The 18,428-nt window shown below is 43.9% G+C and overlaps 1 protein-coding gene across 32 annotated transcripts in view; it reads right to left on the bottom strand.

The window, feature by feature from the left end:
* Positions 1–18,428, bottom strand: part of LOC118235439 (protocadherin gamma-A11-like) — a 90,130-nt gene that overhangs the window by 59,163 nt on the left and 12,539 nt on the right. For 4 of the 32 annotated variants that reach the window (XM_035432801.1, XM_035432804.1, XM_035432803.1 and 1 more), the window contains exon 1: positions 14,482–17,042. The exons of 14 other annotated variants lie outside the window; for them this stretch is intronic. In XM_035432801.1, the coding sequence (XP_035288692.1) occupies positions 14,482–16,884 (2,403 nt within the window). In that variant the 5' untranslated portion in view covers positions 16,885–17,042. Of the gene's footprint in view, positions 1–155; positions 2,870–5,318; positions 7,876–14,481; positions 17,044–18,428 lie in introns of those variants that run through there. 14 more of the 32 variants (XM_035432782.1, XM_035432787.1, XM_035432785.1 and 11 more) reach the window with 6 other exon arrangements.

Raw genomic sequence — 18,428 nt, 5'->3', positions numbered from 1 at the left:
TAACCGGACAACAACAGTGCCGTTAATATAATAAAATTCTGAGCAATTGCTACAGAAAATACCGCAAAACCGTTCCCTGTCTTCTGTGGACATGGACGTAAAAATGTGACACTGATACATGACGAAAACAAAGGGTAAAAATGAATCAAATTTACCAGAGCAGAGCCTGTTGATTCGCCCTCATTTCCACCTTCCTGCTCACTGATTTCATTCGGGCTCCTCTTCAGGGTCTGATCAGCGGCCATTGTGACGTCATTGTAAGATCTGACGAACTTGAAGTCGCTGGTGCGCGAGCCCGTGGTCAGGTACGCGTCATAATTGTAAGAACTGCGCAGAGTTCCTGCTCCCTCCACCTCTGCATAGTTGGGAGGGAAATATGCGCTGGGGATGGCGACTGCGCCGTCAAACAACAGTCTGGGCTTTCTTCTGCGGCAAAACCTCACGGCCACCATCAGAATAATGAACGTCAGGAAGAAAGTGGAGACGGACACCAGCGCGATGATCAAATACGAAGTTAGTTTGGAATTGTTCTCCTCATAAGACATGTCCTTCAGCTGAGGGACTTCAGCCAGGTTATCTGAAATCAGTAAATACACTGCGCAGGTTGCAGAGAGAAAGGGCTGTCCGTTATCTTTCACTGAGATAACAAGGTTCTGCTTCATGGCATCTGATTCAGAAATGTCCCGCTGGACCCGGATCTCTCCGCTGTGCACCCCAATAGTGAAAAGTCCCGGGTCAGTGGATTTCACGATCTGATAGGACAGCCACGCGTTCTGTCCAGAGTCCGCATCCACAGCTATCACCTTGGAAACCAGAGAGCCTGCGTGAGCAGCTTTGGGGACCATCTCAGTCATGAAGGAGGTCCCTGTTAGAGCAGGGTATAGTATCTGCGGAGAGTTATCATTCTCATCAGTTATCAGCACGCTCACAGTCACGTTACTGCTCAGTGGAGGAGAACCGTTGTCCCTGGCAACAACGAGGACTTTGAAGCTTCTCAACTGCTCATAATCAAACGATCTGACAGCATGGATCACCCCCGTGTCTCCGTTAATGGATAAAAACGAGGACACCGGGACACCACTGATCTCACCGGACAACAGAGAATAGAAAACCGTGCCGTTCTGTCTCCAGTCCGGGTCTCTCGCGCTCACAGACAGAACAGAGGAGCCAGGTTTGTTATTTTCAGCCACAGAGGCGCTGTAAGACTGCTCATCAAACACAGGCGGGTTGTCATTGACGTCTGACACAGATAACTGCACAGTCTTTGAGGAGGATAACGGTGGAGAGCCCTCGTCAGTAGCAGTGATTGTGATGTTATAATCCGTTACTAGTTCCCGGTCCAGTTCTCCTGTAGTCACCAGTGAGTAGTAGTTTTTGATAGAGGCGGTTAACCTGAAAGGAACATTCTGCTGAATGGAGCAGCGGACCTGTCTATTTGCCCCGGAGTCTTTATCCTGAACATTAACGATGCCCACCTCTGTGCCAGGTAGCGCGCTCTCAGGGATGGGGCTGTTCAGAGATTTCAGAAATATCACCGGGGCGTTGTCATTAACATCAGTGATTTCTATAATCGCTTTAGCCTGAGAAGCGAGACCTGCCCCGTCTTTCCCTTCAATGCGCAGTTCATATGTGGATTTTTCCTCGAAATCTATTGCACTGGTTACGCTAATTTCCCCCGTTTGGTGATCAACCGCGAATGTTTTCTTAGCTTTTTCGGATACACGACTAAATGCGTACGTCACTTGGCCGTTAGCGCCCTCGTCTGCATCTGTGGCGCTGACTGTAAGCACTACAGCACCTAAAGGAGAGTTTTCAGGCAGACTGACTTTATACACAGCCTGGCTAAACACGGGGATATTATCGTTAGCATCCAGCACAGTGACGTGTATAACTACAGTAGCAGATCTCTGTGGACTCCCTCCGTCAGCGGCAGTAAGTAATAATGTCACCTCCTTCTGTTCCTCGCGATCCAGCTCTTTTTCTAGTACTAACTCGCCGTATTTTCCTCCGTCTGTGTTCGTATGAACAGCCAAAACAAAATGCTCATTCCTTTGTAGCGTGTAGCTCTGAACCGCGTTCTGTCCTATATCCGCATCGTGCGCCTCGTCTAAAGAGAAGCGCGCGCCTTTATCTGTCAATTCATGGATTTCTAATTTGATAACATCGTTTTGGAAAATTGGAGAATTATCATTGATATCCTGGATTTGTATGGTTATACGATGCAACTCCAAGGGGTTCTCGAGAAGGAGCTCGCACTTCACGAAACACAAAATCTTCTCGCCACAAAGCTCTTCCCTGTCTATCCTGTCAGCGACAATCAAATTTCCGGTGTTCATATTAATATCACAATAATTTCTCTCACTTTCTTCGGTATCTACGCGGGGCCTGCGAGCTGAGAGTCCTTTAACATCGAGTCCGAGGTCCTTCGCTATATTCCCAATGACAGACCCGCGTTTCATCTCCTCCGGAATAGAATAGCTCACATCTCCCAGGCTGGGCGGCAGCGCGAGGATAAAGAAAGCCAAACAGAAAATCGAGACGCACACAGATAGTCCTCTGGATCCCATTTTCCACATCGAACACCAACGTTTTTCAGATACAATCCAACGGCCTGATATTTCAATATGCAAAAACAAAACTATTCATTAAACAAGAAGCTGGAATGGAATCAGCACTCGGTCTGATGTGTGTTTTTCTCGGCGCAGGAGAAAGGCTCCCCTCTCTGAATATTACACTAGTGGGAGGAGAGGCGGATCTATCGCCCCCTCGCTGGCCAACAGCGACACTCGCAGACATTTTTTTAACACTGCACGATATAATCTATATTTCAGCGCGTGCCGTCAAAACTGTATTTTACACATTGATGGTGTTTTTAACTGAAGAAGAATAAGAACAAACGCTACCTCAATGGCAAAATAGGTCTCCGAAAAGCTTAATGTGTGAATTTCGTTTTCCAGACAACACCGTATTCCCATCAAACAGCACACTGTGATTGAGCGACCCATTTCATCGCAAAATCCCAAATAAATTATCAGACTTGGACAAAACACATCAATCAATAGCAAGAGTGTGTTTAACATTCTAAATAAATATATAAACGTATGTAGACTTTTGGGACATGCAAGGTAAATACAAAAATCTACACAGTTTTGCCTCTTCAATCTAAACATATATTTTAAAACGAAAAAAAAAGTATATACTTTTTCTATTTTCAAAAAAAGCACATTGCTATTTCAAATGCGTCAGTGTTCATTTCGGTTACTGTCTGAGCCGTCACGGTCATTCCTCAGTTCTGTATATAATGTTTTCCAACACTTCAAATGACGTTATTTGGATGGCTGGTTACTGTGGTTACGTCACACACTCCCAATCCTGAATCTAAGTTTAAAGGAAATCAGGCGCAACATAGAAATGATAATACGTGGGAAGCACAGCCATGTAATTGTCAAACCGTATAAATCACTGATATTATATTTAGGGTAAGATGAACATTCATTTTTCTTCCTGGAAAACACATTGTGCAGAACTTAAGCTCAGCATTTTTTAATGTCCCTGCTTTTTGGAAACTTCACATTTCAACTAAATCACCACATTTATGAGATTAATTCCACTGGAACAGTTTGAAGAAAAAAAAAAAAAGATTAAATTGTTTCTTCACTGGAAAATAGTGATATATACACTTGTGATACGCTATATAGGAATAGCTGTTTTGCCAAGCTTTTCGCCAAAGCAGCGGTGGGTAAATAAATACATGAATAAATAATGCATTGTTTAAAAATCAGAGGATTTGAAATGACAGTCACTTGTGTTGCGACACCTCATTGTGCATCCTAACTAGACAGTTCAGAACACAGAGCATCAAAATTAGTCATTCCCTGCGGCCTAATTCTAGCTACCAGCTGAAGTGCTTCTGGTATTAGCTGAGTGATATGGCCTTAATAATGTACAGTAGCGGGCACATAAAATAAAACACCTTACGACTCAACATTATCTCAAAAACGCCTAACAGCGAGGGTCAATTGACTGCTTCCCAACCGAGGTGGAAAATCCAGGTCCAGAAACTAAAAGTCATCCCCAGTATTTTGTTCCAATCGCCTGGCTTTGCTCATTAGCACAATTCTCCAGCCAGGAGGAATAAGGAATTAGTAAAATCCGCTGGCAGCGTTCATGGGTGGAAGAAACACAAGGCAGGACTCTTTATTTCTGACCCGTGGAATTTCCAATTCTGCTTCCGAAATGTTCAAAATGTCAATTTGAAAACACTGTTCAAAGAATAATTTAAAATGACCTGCTTTCAGACATGTCAAAATCCAGTATCTTATTAGACTGGAATATATCATCCGTCGGTAAAACATATTCGGCTGTTTGTCCGCTGACTTGATCACACCAGAAATTCAATAAAACAAACGCCAGAAACATCTGGAGAGAACAGAAGGACCACTCTCAGAAGATTTGAAACTCCGGATCACTTGCCAACAAATGAACTGCTTTCAGCACCATCGCTGTGAACAGCAACACTGGGAACAACACACGCTGTACAAACGGGAGAGCGGGACACTGCAGAACAATGACCGACTTTGATCATGATGCAGGTTTAAAATGCATGAAAATGTAAAGATTGAACATTTCGAAAATATCAAAAGGTATTAATGAGACACTGATAAAAGTATTGATATTGCTATTCTGAAAATCACAGTTCGTGCTAGATATGTAACCGGTTATTAACTGTCAATGATATGATGGAAAGCTAAATACGACATTTCCAACAAAAAGGTTCAGAAATGAAAAATAATGTATTCATCAAAACACTTTCACATTTAATCAACTGATCTAGTGGAGTATGAACCTCAACCAGTAATTGTGTGAAAGACAAAATACATTCCAAAAGTTTTGAACAAAGAGTATATTTAAAAATGGACAGTTCAGACCAAAACGCGATTCAAATATCAACAAAAAAAAAAAAACAACACATGCATTTAATATAAAAACGTCTGCCCCAAATCATACCATGGCTGATTGACGTGAATAAAGAAAACTTAAAAATATTTATTTCCAAGAAACTAGACAAGTAGACTAGAAAAAATTTGTTGAAAACATTTACATTAACCAGAATGGAGTCACCTCATATTCACTCTGTTAAATTCAAAAGACATTATTGCACTGTGTACTGCAAAAAAAAAAAAAAAAATACTTCAGAGCAATATTCAAGATTAAAGACAGATGCAAAGACAAGCAAAACGAGGACAAGTCTAACCGCCATGAACAACTCCAGTACAAAAAAAGCAAAACGAAAATATTTTGACGTAAAATCTATTTACCAGAGCAGAGCCTGTTGATTCGCCATCATTTCCGCCTTCCTGCTCACTGGTTTCATTTGGGCTCCTCTTCAGGGTCTGATCAGCGACCATTGTGACGTCATTGTAAGATCTGACGAACTTGAAGTCGCTGGTGCGCGAGCCCGTGGTTAGGTACGCGTCATAATTGTAAGAACTGCGCAGAGTTCCTGCTCCCTCCACCTCTGCGTAGTTGGGAGGGAAATATGCGCTGGGGATGGCAACCGCGCCGTCAAACAACAGTCTGGGCTTTCTTCTGCGGCAAAATCTCACTGCCACCATCAGAATAATGAACGTCAGGAAGAAGGTGGAGACGGACACCAGTGCAATGATCAAATATGAAGTTAGTTTGGAATTGTTCTCCTCATAAGACATGTCTTTCAGCTGATGGACTTCAGCCAGGTTATCTGAAATCAGTAAATACACTGCGCAGGTTGCAGAGAGAGAGGGCTGTCCGTTATCTTTCACTGAGATAACAAGGCTCTGCTTCATGGCATCGGATTCAGAAATGTCCCGCTGGACCCGGATCTCTCCGCTGTGGACCCCAATAGTGAAAAGTCCCGGATCAGTGGATTTCACGATCTGATAGGACAGCCACGCGTTCTGTCCAGAGTCCGCATCCACAGCTATCACCTTGGAAACCAGAGAGCCTGCGTGAGCAGCTTTGGGGACCATCTCTGTCATGAAGGAGTTCCCTGTTGGAGCAGGGTATAGTATCTGTGGAGAGTTATCATTCTCATCAGTTATCAGCACGCTCACAGTCACGTTACTGCTGAGCGGAGGAGAACCGTTGTCCCTGGCAACAAGGAGGACTTTGAAGCTTCTCAGCTGCTCATAATCAAATGATCTGACAGCATGGATCACCCCCGTGTCTCCGTTAATGGATAAAAACGAGGACACCGGAACACCGCTGATCTCACCGGACAGCAGAGAATAGAAAACCGTGCCGTTCTGTCTCCAGTCCGGGTCTCTCGCGCTCACAGAGAGAACAGAGGAGCCAGGTTTGTTATTTTCAGCCACAGAGGCGCTGTAAGACTGCTCATCAAACACAGGCGGGTTGTCATTGACGTCTGACACAGACAACTGCACAGTCTTTGAGGAGGATAAGGGTGGAGAGCCCTCGTCAGTAGCAGTGATTGTGATGTTATAATCCGTTACTAGTTCCCGGTCCAGTTCTCCTGTAGTCACCAGTGAGTAGTAGTTTTTGATAGAGGGGGTTAACTTGAAAGGAACATTCTGCTGAATGGAGCAGCGGACCTGTCTATTTGCCCCGGAGTCTTTATCCTGAACATTAATGATGCCCACCTCTGTGCCAGGTAGCGCGCTCTCAGGGATGGGGCTGTTCAGAGATTTCAGAAATATCACCGGGGCGTTGTCATTCACATCAGTGATTTCGATAATCACCTTTGCATTCGAGGATAAACCCGAACCATCTTTCGCTTGGATTTGCATTTCATAATATGATTCCTCTTCAAAATCTATTGATCCGATCACTTTAATCTCCCCAGTTTCCCTTGTAATTCCAAACATTCTTTTCGCTCTAGTGGATATACCACTGAACTCATACGTCACTTGGCCGTTAGCGCCCTCGTCTGCATCAGTGGCGCTGACTGTAAGTACTACAGCACCTAAAGGAGAGTTTTCAGGCAGACTGACTTTATACACAGCCTGGCTAAACACGGGGATATTATCGTTAGCATCCAGCACAGTGACCTGTATAACTACAGTAGCAGATCTCTGTGGACTCCCTCCGTCAGCGGCAGTAAGTAATAATGTCGCCTCCTTCTGCTCCTCCCGATCCAGCTCTTTTTCTAGTAATAACTCGCCGTATTTGCCTCCGTCTGTGTTCGTATGAACAGCCAAAACAAAATGCTCATTCCTTTGTAGCGTGTAGCTCTGAACCGCGTTCTGTCCTATATCCGCATCGTGGGCTTGGTCTAATGGGAAGCGGGCGCCTTTAACGGAAGATTCTCTTATTTCCAGTTTAATTACCTCATTCGGAAACCGAGGAGAATTGTCGTTTATATCCTGAATTTGCAGCAAAATGCGATGTAATTCCAGAGGGTTCTCCAGCACGAGCTCGTATTTTAAAGAACAGGAAACTCTCGGTCCACAATGCTCTTCCCTGTCAATCCTCCCGGCAACAATCAAATCACCAGTGTTCATATTAATGTTACAATAACGTTCGCTGCTCCGTTCTGATTCAATACGGGCATTGCGAGCTGAGATTCCTTTAACATCGAGTCCGAGGTCCTTCGCTATATTTCCAATGACAGATCCGCGTTTCAACTCCTCCGGAATAGAATAGCTCACATCGCCCAGGCAGAGCGGCAGCGCGAGGATAAAGAAAACCAAACATAACACCGAGACGCACACAGATGGTCCTCTGGATCCCATTTTCAATTTTCCATATTTCAGATAGAATCCTACGGCTTGATATTTAAATGGGTAAAGACAATACGGCTCATGAAACAAGAACCAGGAATGGAATCAGCACTCGGTCTGATGGGTGTTTTTCACGCGGCGCAGGAGAAAGGCTCCCCTCTCTGAATATTACACTAGTGGGAGGAGAGGCGCATCTATCCCTCCCTCGCTGGTCAACAGCGACTCTCAGAGTCATTTCTAAAAATTGCATGTTATCTACAGTATACGTCAGAACGTGACTTTATATTTCAATTACTGATATTTCAACTTAAGCGATTACCACGTAATTTTCAACCAAATAAAACAACTCTTTTTACAATAAAACTATGAACTCTTTTTAGTACCTACTCTTTTTATAGGTTGATTTCGGACATTACATGAGCCGTCATTGCCAATCCTCAGTTCTGTATCGAATGTAAACAAGCTTTTTTTAAATCAATTGCGTCATATTTCACAGTTTACATGCCTGTTACCACACAGACTCCCCACGCGGAGGTACATGTTACAGAAAATCAGGTACAGAAACAAAGAAATCTCGAGCCACAGAGCCAAGCTGCGTAAATCGCGGATACTTAAATGAAATAGGTCGAGGAGTTACGTTTTCCTGGAAATGCAAGTAGTTCGAATCTGTAAAATTATGTACCATACTACATTACATTACAGGCATTTAGCAGACGCTCTTATCCATAGTTAACAGAGTGTGGCTGCACTAATATAATATTCTTAATTGTCAGCCAGAGTCTCAAAAATGCATTTGAGAATTAATTATTGAGCTTTCCACCAAAAATCTGAAAGTCTGAAACGAAGTATTCATTGTAAATACAGCTCATTTTGCGACCAAGGAAGCTAATTTTGAGCTTTGTGTGCATGCCAGTTTATCAGGAGCTTCGGCAAAATAGCACACTTTCTATTAGCGGAAACATTTTAACATTTCTGGAAAACATGTACTCACCCCCCCGCCCCCCCCCCCCCCCCCCCAAAAAAAAAAAACTACCCAATAATAACCAGAGTCAAATACCTGCCAGTACCACATGAATTACACGAGACCAACTCATATTTGAAAAATGATTAAGAACTTCAATTTCAGATGTCTCTACTTTTACCATGCGAAACTAAATGGTAAATGGATTGTATTTATTTTGCGCTTTTATCCAAAGCGCTTTACAATTGATGCCTCTCATTCACCCATTCACACACACACTCACAAACCAACGATGAAAGGCTGCCATGCAAGGTACCAATCAGCTGGTTGGGAGCAATTAGGGGTTAGGTGTCTTGCTCAGGGACACTTCGACACACCCAGGGTGGGGGATCGAATCGGCAACCCTCAGACTGCCAGACAAACGCTCTTACCTCCTGAGCTATGTCGCCCCTACTACATTCCTATTTACATTTACTGGAAGAAATCATAATCTGACAATGAACCAAAAGTTTTCACGTGGAAGGTTCACAATGGAAGTTCAATGAAAACGAAACATCACTAAAACCAGTAGCAAAAAGAAGCACGACTCGCGAAAGCGTTTAGCTCCGGATCTCTCATCTGTGAACAGCAGCCCGTTTCAGCACTATGGCTCCGAACAGCGACACAAAGAACAGATTAAGATTTATACGAAGTGGAAATCAGGACAATTACGGAATTTGCATGGACATCTGGCTACATATATAAATAAAATATTAAAGGGAAAATGAAAAAACGATTAAAAAATCGTAAAAATAAAAACAACGAATACACCACGAACATATCAAAGAAATAGTTCAAGTAGAGTGTGAACCTACAAATAGGCCTAGTCCAAACAAGTCAAACGAAGACATTTGCCAAACACATTCTATCCATTCTGAAACACTAACGAATCACCTGAATTCAATCTGAGAAAAACCGCGTCTCAGATGTTTTATTTTATTTATTTTTTTTGAACAAACAAACGTAAATGCGTTTGGACATCCGACAAACTGGAGTCACCAATACACTAACTGGCAAATGGACTACATTTATATAGCTCTTTTATCCAAAGCGCTTCACAATCGATGACTCTCATTCACTCATTCACACACACACACACACAAACGGTGAAAGGCTGCCATGCAAGGAAGCACTCAGCTCGTCGGGAGCAATTAGGGGTTGGGTGTCTTGCTCAGGGACACTTCGACACGCCCAGGGCGGGGGATCGAACCGGCAATCCTCCGACTGCCAGAAAAAACTTACTCAAAAATCTTACCTCCTGAGCTATGTTGCCTCGTAATTAAAATTAAGATTAAAAAAACTTCTGCAGGCCAGAGGAAAGAAAGATCAAATGATTTTCCAGTAATGATGAAAATACTGAATATTATAATGTACAAAATATTTTTAGAAATGCATCAACTGGGGGGTGACATAGCTCAGGAGGTAAGAGCGGTTGTCTGGCAGTCGGACGGTTGCCGGTTCGATCCTCGCCCTGGGTGTGTCGACGTGTCCCTGAGCAAGACACCTAACCCCTAACTGCTTTAGTGAATGAGAGGCATCAACTGTAAAGCGCTTTGGATAAATCGCTATATAAATGCAGTCCATTTACCAGTCCATTTAACTGCATATTAGAAAATTATGCAGTCAAATGTTCAGAGTAAATTTAACAGCGTAAGAGAAAAGTTACTCCGTACGTGAAACAGCAAACTCGGAACAAAGCAGAACAGTACACGATATACATTGTGAATCATGGTCTGTGCTGAATAGTGCTGCGGTTGTGGCTGCCGCCTTACTTTTAATTGGCCGATTACTACACACGTCTTTAGCTGCTGGTGACATTATGAATTTCACCAATGTGAAGCAATTAATTATTTAATTACAATATAATTAAAAGCAAGGGAAAACCTTATTCAAACACAAAAATACTGAAAGAGTAAATCAAAAAAAGTTTAAAAAAAAATAATAATAATTTTTAAAAATTAAAAAAACAATTTACCAGAGTGGATTCGCCCTCATTTCCGCCTTCCTGCTCACTGGTTTCATTAGGGCTCCTCTTCAGGGTCTGATCAGCGGCCAATGTGACGTCATTGTAAGATCTGACGAACTTGAAGTCGCTGGTGCGCGAGCCCGTTGTTAGGTACGCGTCATAATTGTAAGAACTGCGCAGAGTTCCTGCTCCCTCCACCTCTGCGTAATTGGGAGGGAAATATGCGCTGGGGATGGCGACTGCGCCGTCAAACAACAGTCTGGGCTTTCTTCTGCGGCAAAACCTCACGGCCACCATCAGAATAATGAATGTCAGGAAGAAGGTGGAGACGGACACCAGCGCAATGATCAAATACGAAGTTAGTTTGGAATTTTTCTCCTCATAAGACATATCTTTCAGCTGAGGGACTTCAGCCAGGTTATCTGAAATCAGTAAATACACTGCGCAGGTTGCAGATAGAGAGGGCTGTCCGTTATCTTTCACTGAGATAACAAGGTTCTGCTTCACGGCATCGGATTCAGAAATGTCCCGCTGGACCCGGATCTCTCCGCTGTGCACCCCAATAGTGAAAAGTCCCGGATCAGTGGATTTCACGATCTGATAGGACAGCCACGCGTTCTGTCCAGAGTCCGCATCCACAGCTATCACCTTGGAAACCAGAGAGCCCGCGTGAGCAGCTTTGGGGACCATCTCAGTCATGAATGAGCTCCCTGTTGGAGCAGGGTATAGTATCTGTGGAGAGTTATCATTCTCATCAGTTATCAGCACGCTCACAGTCACGTTACTGCTGAGCGGAGGAGAACCATTGTCTCTAGCGACAACGAGGACTTTGAAGCTTCTCAACTGCTCATAATCAAATGATCTGACAGCATGGACCACCCCCGTGTCTCCGTTAATGGATAAAAACGAGGACACCGGAACACCGCTGATCTCACCGGACAACAGAGAATAGAAAACCGTGCCGTTCTGTCTCCAGTCCGGGTCTCTCGCGCTCACAGAGAGAACAGAGGAGCCAGGTTTGTTATTTTCAGCCACAGAGGCGCTGTAAGACTGTTCATCAAACACAGGCGGGTTGTCATTGACGTCTGACACGGACAACTGCACAGTCTTTGAGGAGGATAAGGGTGGAGAGCCCTCGTCAGTAGCAGTGATTGTGATGTTAAACGCTGAAATGATTTCACGGTCCAGTTCACTGCCTGTGATCAAAGAGTAATAATTTTTAACAGTGGGGTTTAACTTGAATGGTGCGTCACTTTCGATTCTGCTCTTTATCTTGCAGTTTTCTCCAGAGTCTTTATCTTGTATGTGAACGATTGCAACCTCCGTGCCTACAGGTGAATTTTCGGGGAGTGATGCCTTCAATGATTTAATAACTATAACCGGCGCATTATCATTTACATCCGTTACTTCAATAATAACTTTGCAAAAGCCTGCCTGACCCGCCCCGTCTTTGGCTTTAACTCGGATTTCAAATGAGGAAGTGTCTTCAAAATCCAACGGCCCCTTCAATCTTATTTCTCCACTCTTCTCATCAATGGCAAAAATATTCCTTGCTTTCAGAGAAATTTGATAAAATTCGTATGTAATGTCCCCATTGGCTCCCTCGTCTGCATCATTAGCACTTACCGTGACTAACACAGTATTTAACTGAGCATTCTCCATGACACTGGCTTTGTAAACAGACCGAGTAAACACGGGGACATTATCGTTAGCATCCAGCACGCGGACCTCGATCACTACAGTACCAGATTTCTGTGGAGAGCCTCCATCAAATGCCGTTAAAATGAGAGAGAGCTTCCCCTGTTTTTCACGATCCAGCTCGTTTTCTAACACCATTTCTGCGAATTTACCTCGGTCTGCACTGCTCTGCACGGATAAAATGAAATGCTGGTTAGCAGAAAGGCTGTATCCCTGGACTGAATTAGTTCCCGTGTCTGGATCGTGGGCCTCGTCCAGAGCAAATCGCGCTCCTTTAACAGCAGATTCTCTTATTTCCAGTTTAATGACGTCATTCGGAAATGCTGGAGAATTGTCGTTTATGTCTCGTATATCCAGAACTATATGATGCAGTTCCACAGGGGTTTCAAGAAATATTTCAAAGTTCAAAGCGCACGAGGCCGACCGCGCGCACAGCTCCTCCCGGTCGATCCGTTCATTCACTGTTAAATCTCCGGTCCGCAGGTCAATGTCACAGTACCGTTTGCTACCTTCAAAATCTATTCTGGGTTTCCGAGCTGACAGTGCTTTAACATCGACTCCTAAATCTTGAGCGATTCTTCCGATGACAGATCCGCGTTTCATTTCCTCGGGGACAGAATAACGAACATCCCCAGAACACACACTGGCGGCCATAAGAATGAGGACAAAGCAGCTCCACGGTACCTGACGAAACATCGCGTTTTCTTTGACTTCGGTTCCCATTTTTTTTACAAGAAGTGGAACAAAATGCTGTCCCTTTTCAGTCACCTGCTACAGAACAATTTGACGAGAAACTCCTCACGCTCAGAAAAAAAAGAATTTCCCATAGACAGTAACAAAACCAGCGGAGCTGATCAGGCGCGTAAAATGCGCAGTCGGGATTCTGCAACCTCAGAGCGAAAACAGTGGGCGGGCCACCAGCGCAATTCTCACTGTTGGTCAAGAGCGACACACAGCGTTTCACGACAAAACTGAAAAAGATTTTCAAAATAAAGTACTGAAGTGAGATTGCATTAATACGGCACGAGCTACTTGTTGCGGGCTTCATTCAAACGTTTTACAGTTGACTTTTGGTTCTGATACATTATTAAAGGCAGCATTATCTGATGTTGAATTTCATACCGAGTGCGGTAGTTTCAGCCGCATTTTAAAGGGGACCGTGAGAAGGAGCTTGTATCAGATTATCCAAATCTACAAAACCCATCTCGTGACCTACAAAAGCTATTAGAAGCTTGCAGTTTAAGAATGATGCTATCCCATACCAGCAGCTAAGCTTCCAATCAATTCATTCTGAATGAGAGGCTTCCTACGGCAGCTAATCTGCTAAATTGAGTGCATCACACAAATACTGAGGGGGATTTCTGCATAACTGTAGTCTGAACCCAGTGTTAGAGCAGTCTGAACCCAGTCTGAACCCAGCATTACAGCAGTCTGAACCCAGCATAACTGTAGTCTGAACTCAGTCTGAACCCAGCATTACAGCAGTCTGAACCCAGCGTTAGAGCAGACTGAACCCAGCGTTAGGGAAGTCTGAAACCAGCCTATGACGATATCAAGCCACTTATATACAGATTATATACGATATTATGATGAAGCTGATTGCCCTAACTTTTGGCTCATATTCACCTTTAATAAAATATTCTTAAGAAATTTAAATCTATCACAAATAACAAATATCACTGTATAGTTCCCATACATTTGGAGGGTCACTGTAGGGTAACATGGCTGCGTTTGGGAGCTGAAACATGCGCTTGGCAGCGGCCTTCGAGCTGATTTCAGGAATATATCTGAGCCACAGTCACCTGCACCACATGCAGAACATAGGGACAACCACTCCAAACAAGAGTGCCCAAACTGCACAAACAGCACAAACCACACAAACAGTACAAACTGAACAAACAGCAAACAGTCTCATCTCATTTTGACGAAGTCAAAAGAGAATAACTCTGTCAAAATTAGATAAGAAGCAGAAATACAATGAAACGCCATGACGTTGTATTCTGCAAGGGAAAAGCAAAACAGTTTGCCAGTATGTTCTGTGGCAGAGCAGAACGGTTGACAAGCCACCAGCTGATGGTTAATATAATTAAAATCATTACCTCAGCAGATTCTGCAGCCCCCAGCTCAGAAATTTCATTCGGGCTCCTCTTCAGGGTCTGATCAGCGGCCATTGTGACATCATTGTAAGATCTGACGAACTTGAAGTCGCTGGTGCGCGAGCCCGTGGTCAGGTATGCGTCATAATTGTAAGAACTGCGCAGAGTTCCTGCTCCCTCCACCTCGGCGTAGTTGGGAGGGAAATATGCGCTGGGAATGGCGACTGCGCCGTCAAACAACAGTCTGGGCTTTCTTCTGTGGCAAAACCTCACGGCCACCATCAGAATAATGAACGTCAGGAAGAAGGTGGAGACGGACACCAGCGCGATGATCAAATATGAAGTTAGTTTGGAATTGTTCTCCTCATAAGACATGTCCTTCAGCTGAGGGACTTCAGCCAGGTTATCTGAAATCAGTAAATACACTGCGCAGGTTGCAGAGAGAGAGGGCTGTCCGTTATCTTTCACTGAGATAACAAGGTTCTGCTTCATGGCATCGGATTCAGAAATGTCCCGCTGGACCCGGATCTCTCCGCTGTGCACCCCAATAGTGAAAAGTCCCGGATCAGTGGATTTCACGATCTGATAGGACAGCCACGCGTTCTGTCCAGAGTCCGCATCCACAGCTATCACCTTGGAAACCAGAGAGCCCGCGTGAGCAGCTTTGGGGACCATCTCTGTCATGAAGGAGTTCCCTGTTGGAGCAGGGTATAGTATCTGTGGAGAGTTATCATTCTCATCAGTTATCAGCACGTTCACAGTCACGTTACTGCTGAGCGGAGGAGAACCGTTGTCTCTGGCAACAACGAGGACTTTGAAGCTTCTCAACAGTTCATAATCAAATGATCTGACAGCATGGATCACCCCCGTGTCTCCGTTAATGGATAAAAACGAGGACACCGGAACACCGCTGATCTCACCGGACAGCAGAGAATAGAAAACCGTGCCGTTCTGTCTCCAGTCCGGGTCTCTCGCGCTCACAGAGAGAACAGAGGAGCCAGGTTTGTTATTTTCAGCCACAGAGGCGCTGTAAGACTGCTCAGCAAACACAGGCGGGTTGTCATTGACGTCTGACACAGACACTTGGATAACTTTTGAGGAAAAGAGGGGAGGGGTGCCCTCATCTCCTGCAGTAAGTGTGATGTTGTATCCAGAGTGTTTCTCGCGGTCCAGTTCTCCTGCCGTTACTAAGGTAAAGTGGTTTTTAATGGACGGGACTAGCATGAATGGCGTGCTTTGCTGAATTGAACATTTCACATTGCTGTTAATGCCGAAATCAGCATCTTCTATGTATACTATGGCTAACTCGGTGCCGATTGGTGAATTCTCTGGGAGTGATGCCTTCAATGATTTAATAACTATAACCGGCGCATTATCATTTACATCCGTTACTTCAACAATAACTTTGCAAAAGCCCGCCTGACCCGCCCCGTCTTTGGCTTTAACTCGGATTTCAAATGAGGAAGTGTCTTCAAAATCCAATGGCCCCTTTAGACGTATTTCTCCTGAATTATGATTAATAGTGAATACATTTTTTGCTTTGGCTGAAATGTGACTGAACTCATACGTAACCTCACCATTCGCCCCCTCATCCGCATCGCTTGCGAGAACCTGAACAACAAGCGTGTCTAACGGTGCGTTTTCTGCCACCTTTACTTTAAACACAGACTGAGTAAACACGGGGACATTATCGTTAGCATCCAGTACGTGGACCTCGATCAGTACAGTACCAGATTTCTGTGGAGAGCCTCCATCAAATGCCGTTAAAATGAGAGAGAGTTTCCCCTGTTTTTCACGATCCAGCTCGTTTTCTAACACCATTTCTGCGAATTTACCTCGGTCTGCACTGCTCTGCACGGATAAAATAAAATTCTGGTTTGCAGAAAGGCTGTATCCCTGGACTGAATTAGTTCCCGTGTCTGGATCGTGGGCCTCGTCCAGAGCAAATCGTGCTCCTTTATCCGCAGATTCTCTTATTTCCAATCTAATGACGTCATTTGGAAATGCTGGAGAATTGTCGTTTATGTCTTGGATTTCGAGAGTAACTCGATGTAATTCCAGAGGATTTTCAAGGAAGAAATCAAAACTCAAAGTGCACGAGACCCTCTGCGCGCACAGCTCCTCCCGGTCCATCCGTTCATTCACGGTTAAATCTCCGCTCCGCGGGTTGATGTCACAGAATCTTTTACCGCCCTGAAAATGTAGCCGAGCATTTCGATCAGACAGAGTTTTAACATCGACTCCTAAATCCTGAGCGATTCTTCCGATGACAGATCCGCGTTTCATTTCCTCGGGAACAGAATAACGAACATCCCCAAAACATACGCTGACGGCCACAAGAATGAGGACAAAGCAGCCCGACGGTACCTGACAAAGCATCGCGTTTCCTTTCACCCTCGCCCCCATTTCACAAGAAGTGGACGAAAATTCTGTCCCTTTTCAGTTATATGTCCCAAAATAGTTTGTCGAAACACTTCTCAAATACCTTTTCATGTACTTGAGATTGACAGGAACAAAGACAGCAGAGCTGATCAGACGCGTAAAATGCGCAGTCGGGGTTCTGCAGCCTCAGAGCGGAAGCAGTGGGCGGGCCACCAGCGCAATTCTCTCTGTTGGTCAAGAGCGACACACAGCGTTTCACAAGCAAAACTGAAAACTGTAGAAAGGTGAAGCATTGCAACGGGATTTTATTTATACTACCCGCCTAACTCAGGACGCAGTAATCAAACCTGTAGGAGACCCCGGAGTTCTGATAATGGATTCAAAAAAACACCTCTATCCGAAGCGTAATCTCATGCACTTAACGGCAGTTTAAGGTGGTATCACACGAATAGAAATATACAGGCAACTGTGCTCACGACAGCTAGATAGTAAACAGGGGTTCAAAGAGTCGGATACAGGAATGAGCTGGATGACATGGTCTTAAAAGAGGTACATAAACTTGCATCCGAAAATATCCGGCTGTTCAGATGCAATTTTTGTAAAGAAAGATGAACATATTCGCATCCAAATGAATCAAGTAAATGCTGCTCCTGTGTAAATCGAGAAACTTGCGAGTATATGCGACAACTCTTAACTACTAATAAAATATACTTTAGGACTGTCAGTATTTTGAAAACACTTCTATTACGGACAGTATAATCAGAAACTGGCAGAATGAATGAGAATGAGAATCCCAAACTTACATTGAAAAACACACTGAAAACAAAATAAGTGATGCCTCACTCTCTTTTGTCAACCAGAGAAACAGAAATTCAATAAAGGAACAAGTAAGATTCTACCGTCACACAGAATACAGACCAAGGTCAAGAGAACTATTAATTCTCACCAAAAACAAATTCTCAAACCATGGAATAACAACATTTTTTGTGGAGTAAAGGACATAGTAAGGAACAAAGAAATCTGCTTAGTAAGAGTCATAAATCCACTCGCAACACATTCCATAACATTTGGAGATGTGTCGGACTCCGCTCAAACAAACAAAATGGCATAAGTGTAGGAGCAGTTAAGGATGTTGTGCAGTCATACCTGCATGAAACAGGAAGAGCATTCATTGAGAACCACCTGACCTTAGTGTATATATCCTCTCCAATTACTTTGTCTGACTCCATTTAAAATAAACCAATCAGGACCATTCAGACATCTCTGTAGCTGTTATGCATTGTTTGCCAAAGGATGAACATGAGGGACATGGTTGCTTATCTCTCAGTGTAACTCTATACAAGTGACTATGGAGTACATGTATCCAAATCCAATGTTTATGTGATAAACAGAGCTTTAAACCAACACATTTAACAGCCAAAATCGTTAAAAACTGTTATTTAATGAACAGGACAGAGAACAGCACAGATCTATTCTATTAACTACTGTGTCAACACACAGAATGATGGTTACAAAAATAACATGACGCAGGATGTATCCTTAATGCATCTCCTCAAGCCATTCCAATT

The sequence above is a fragment of the Anguilla anguilla genome, chromosome 9, assembly GCF_013347855.1.
Source record: "Anguilla anguilla isolate fAngAng1 chromosome 9, fAngAng1.pri, whole genome shotgun sequence".
In the NCBI taxonomy this organism is placed as follows: Eukaryota; Metazoa; Chordata; class Actinopteri; order Anguilliformes; family Anguillidae; genus Anguilla; species Anguilla anguilla.
Note: the sequence above shows the minus strand (reverse complement) of the source record. Positions and strands in the feature narration are given on the sequence as shown.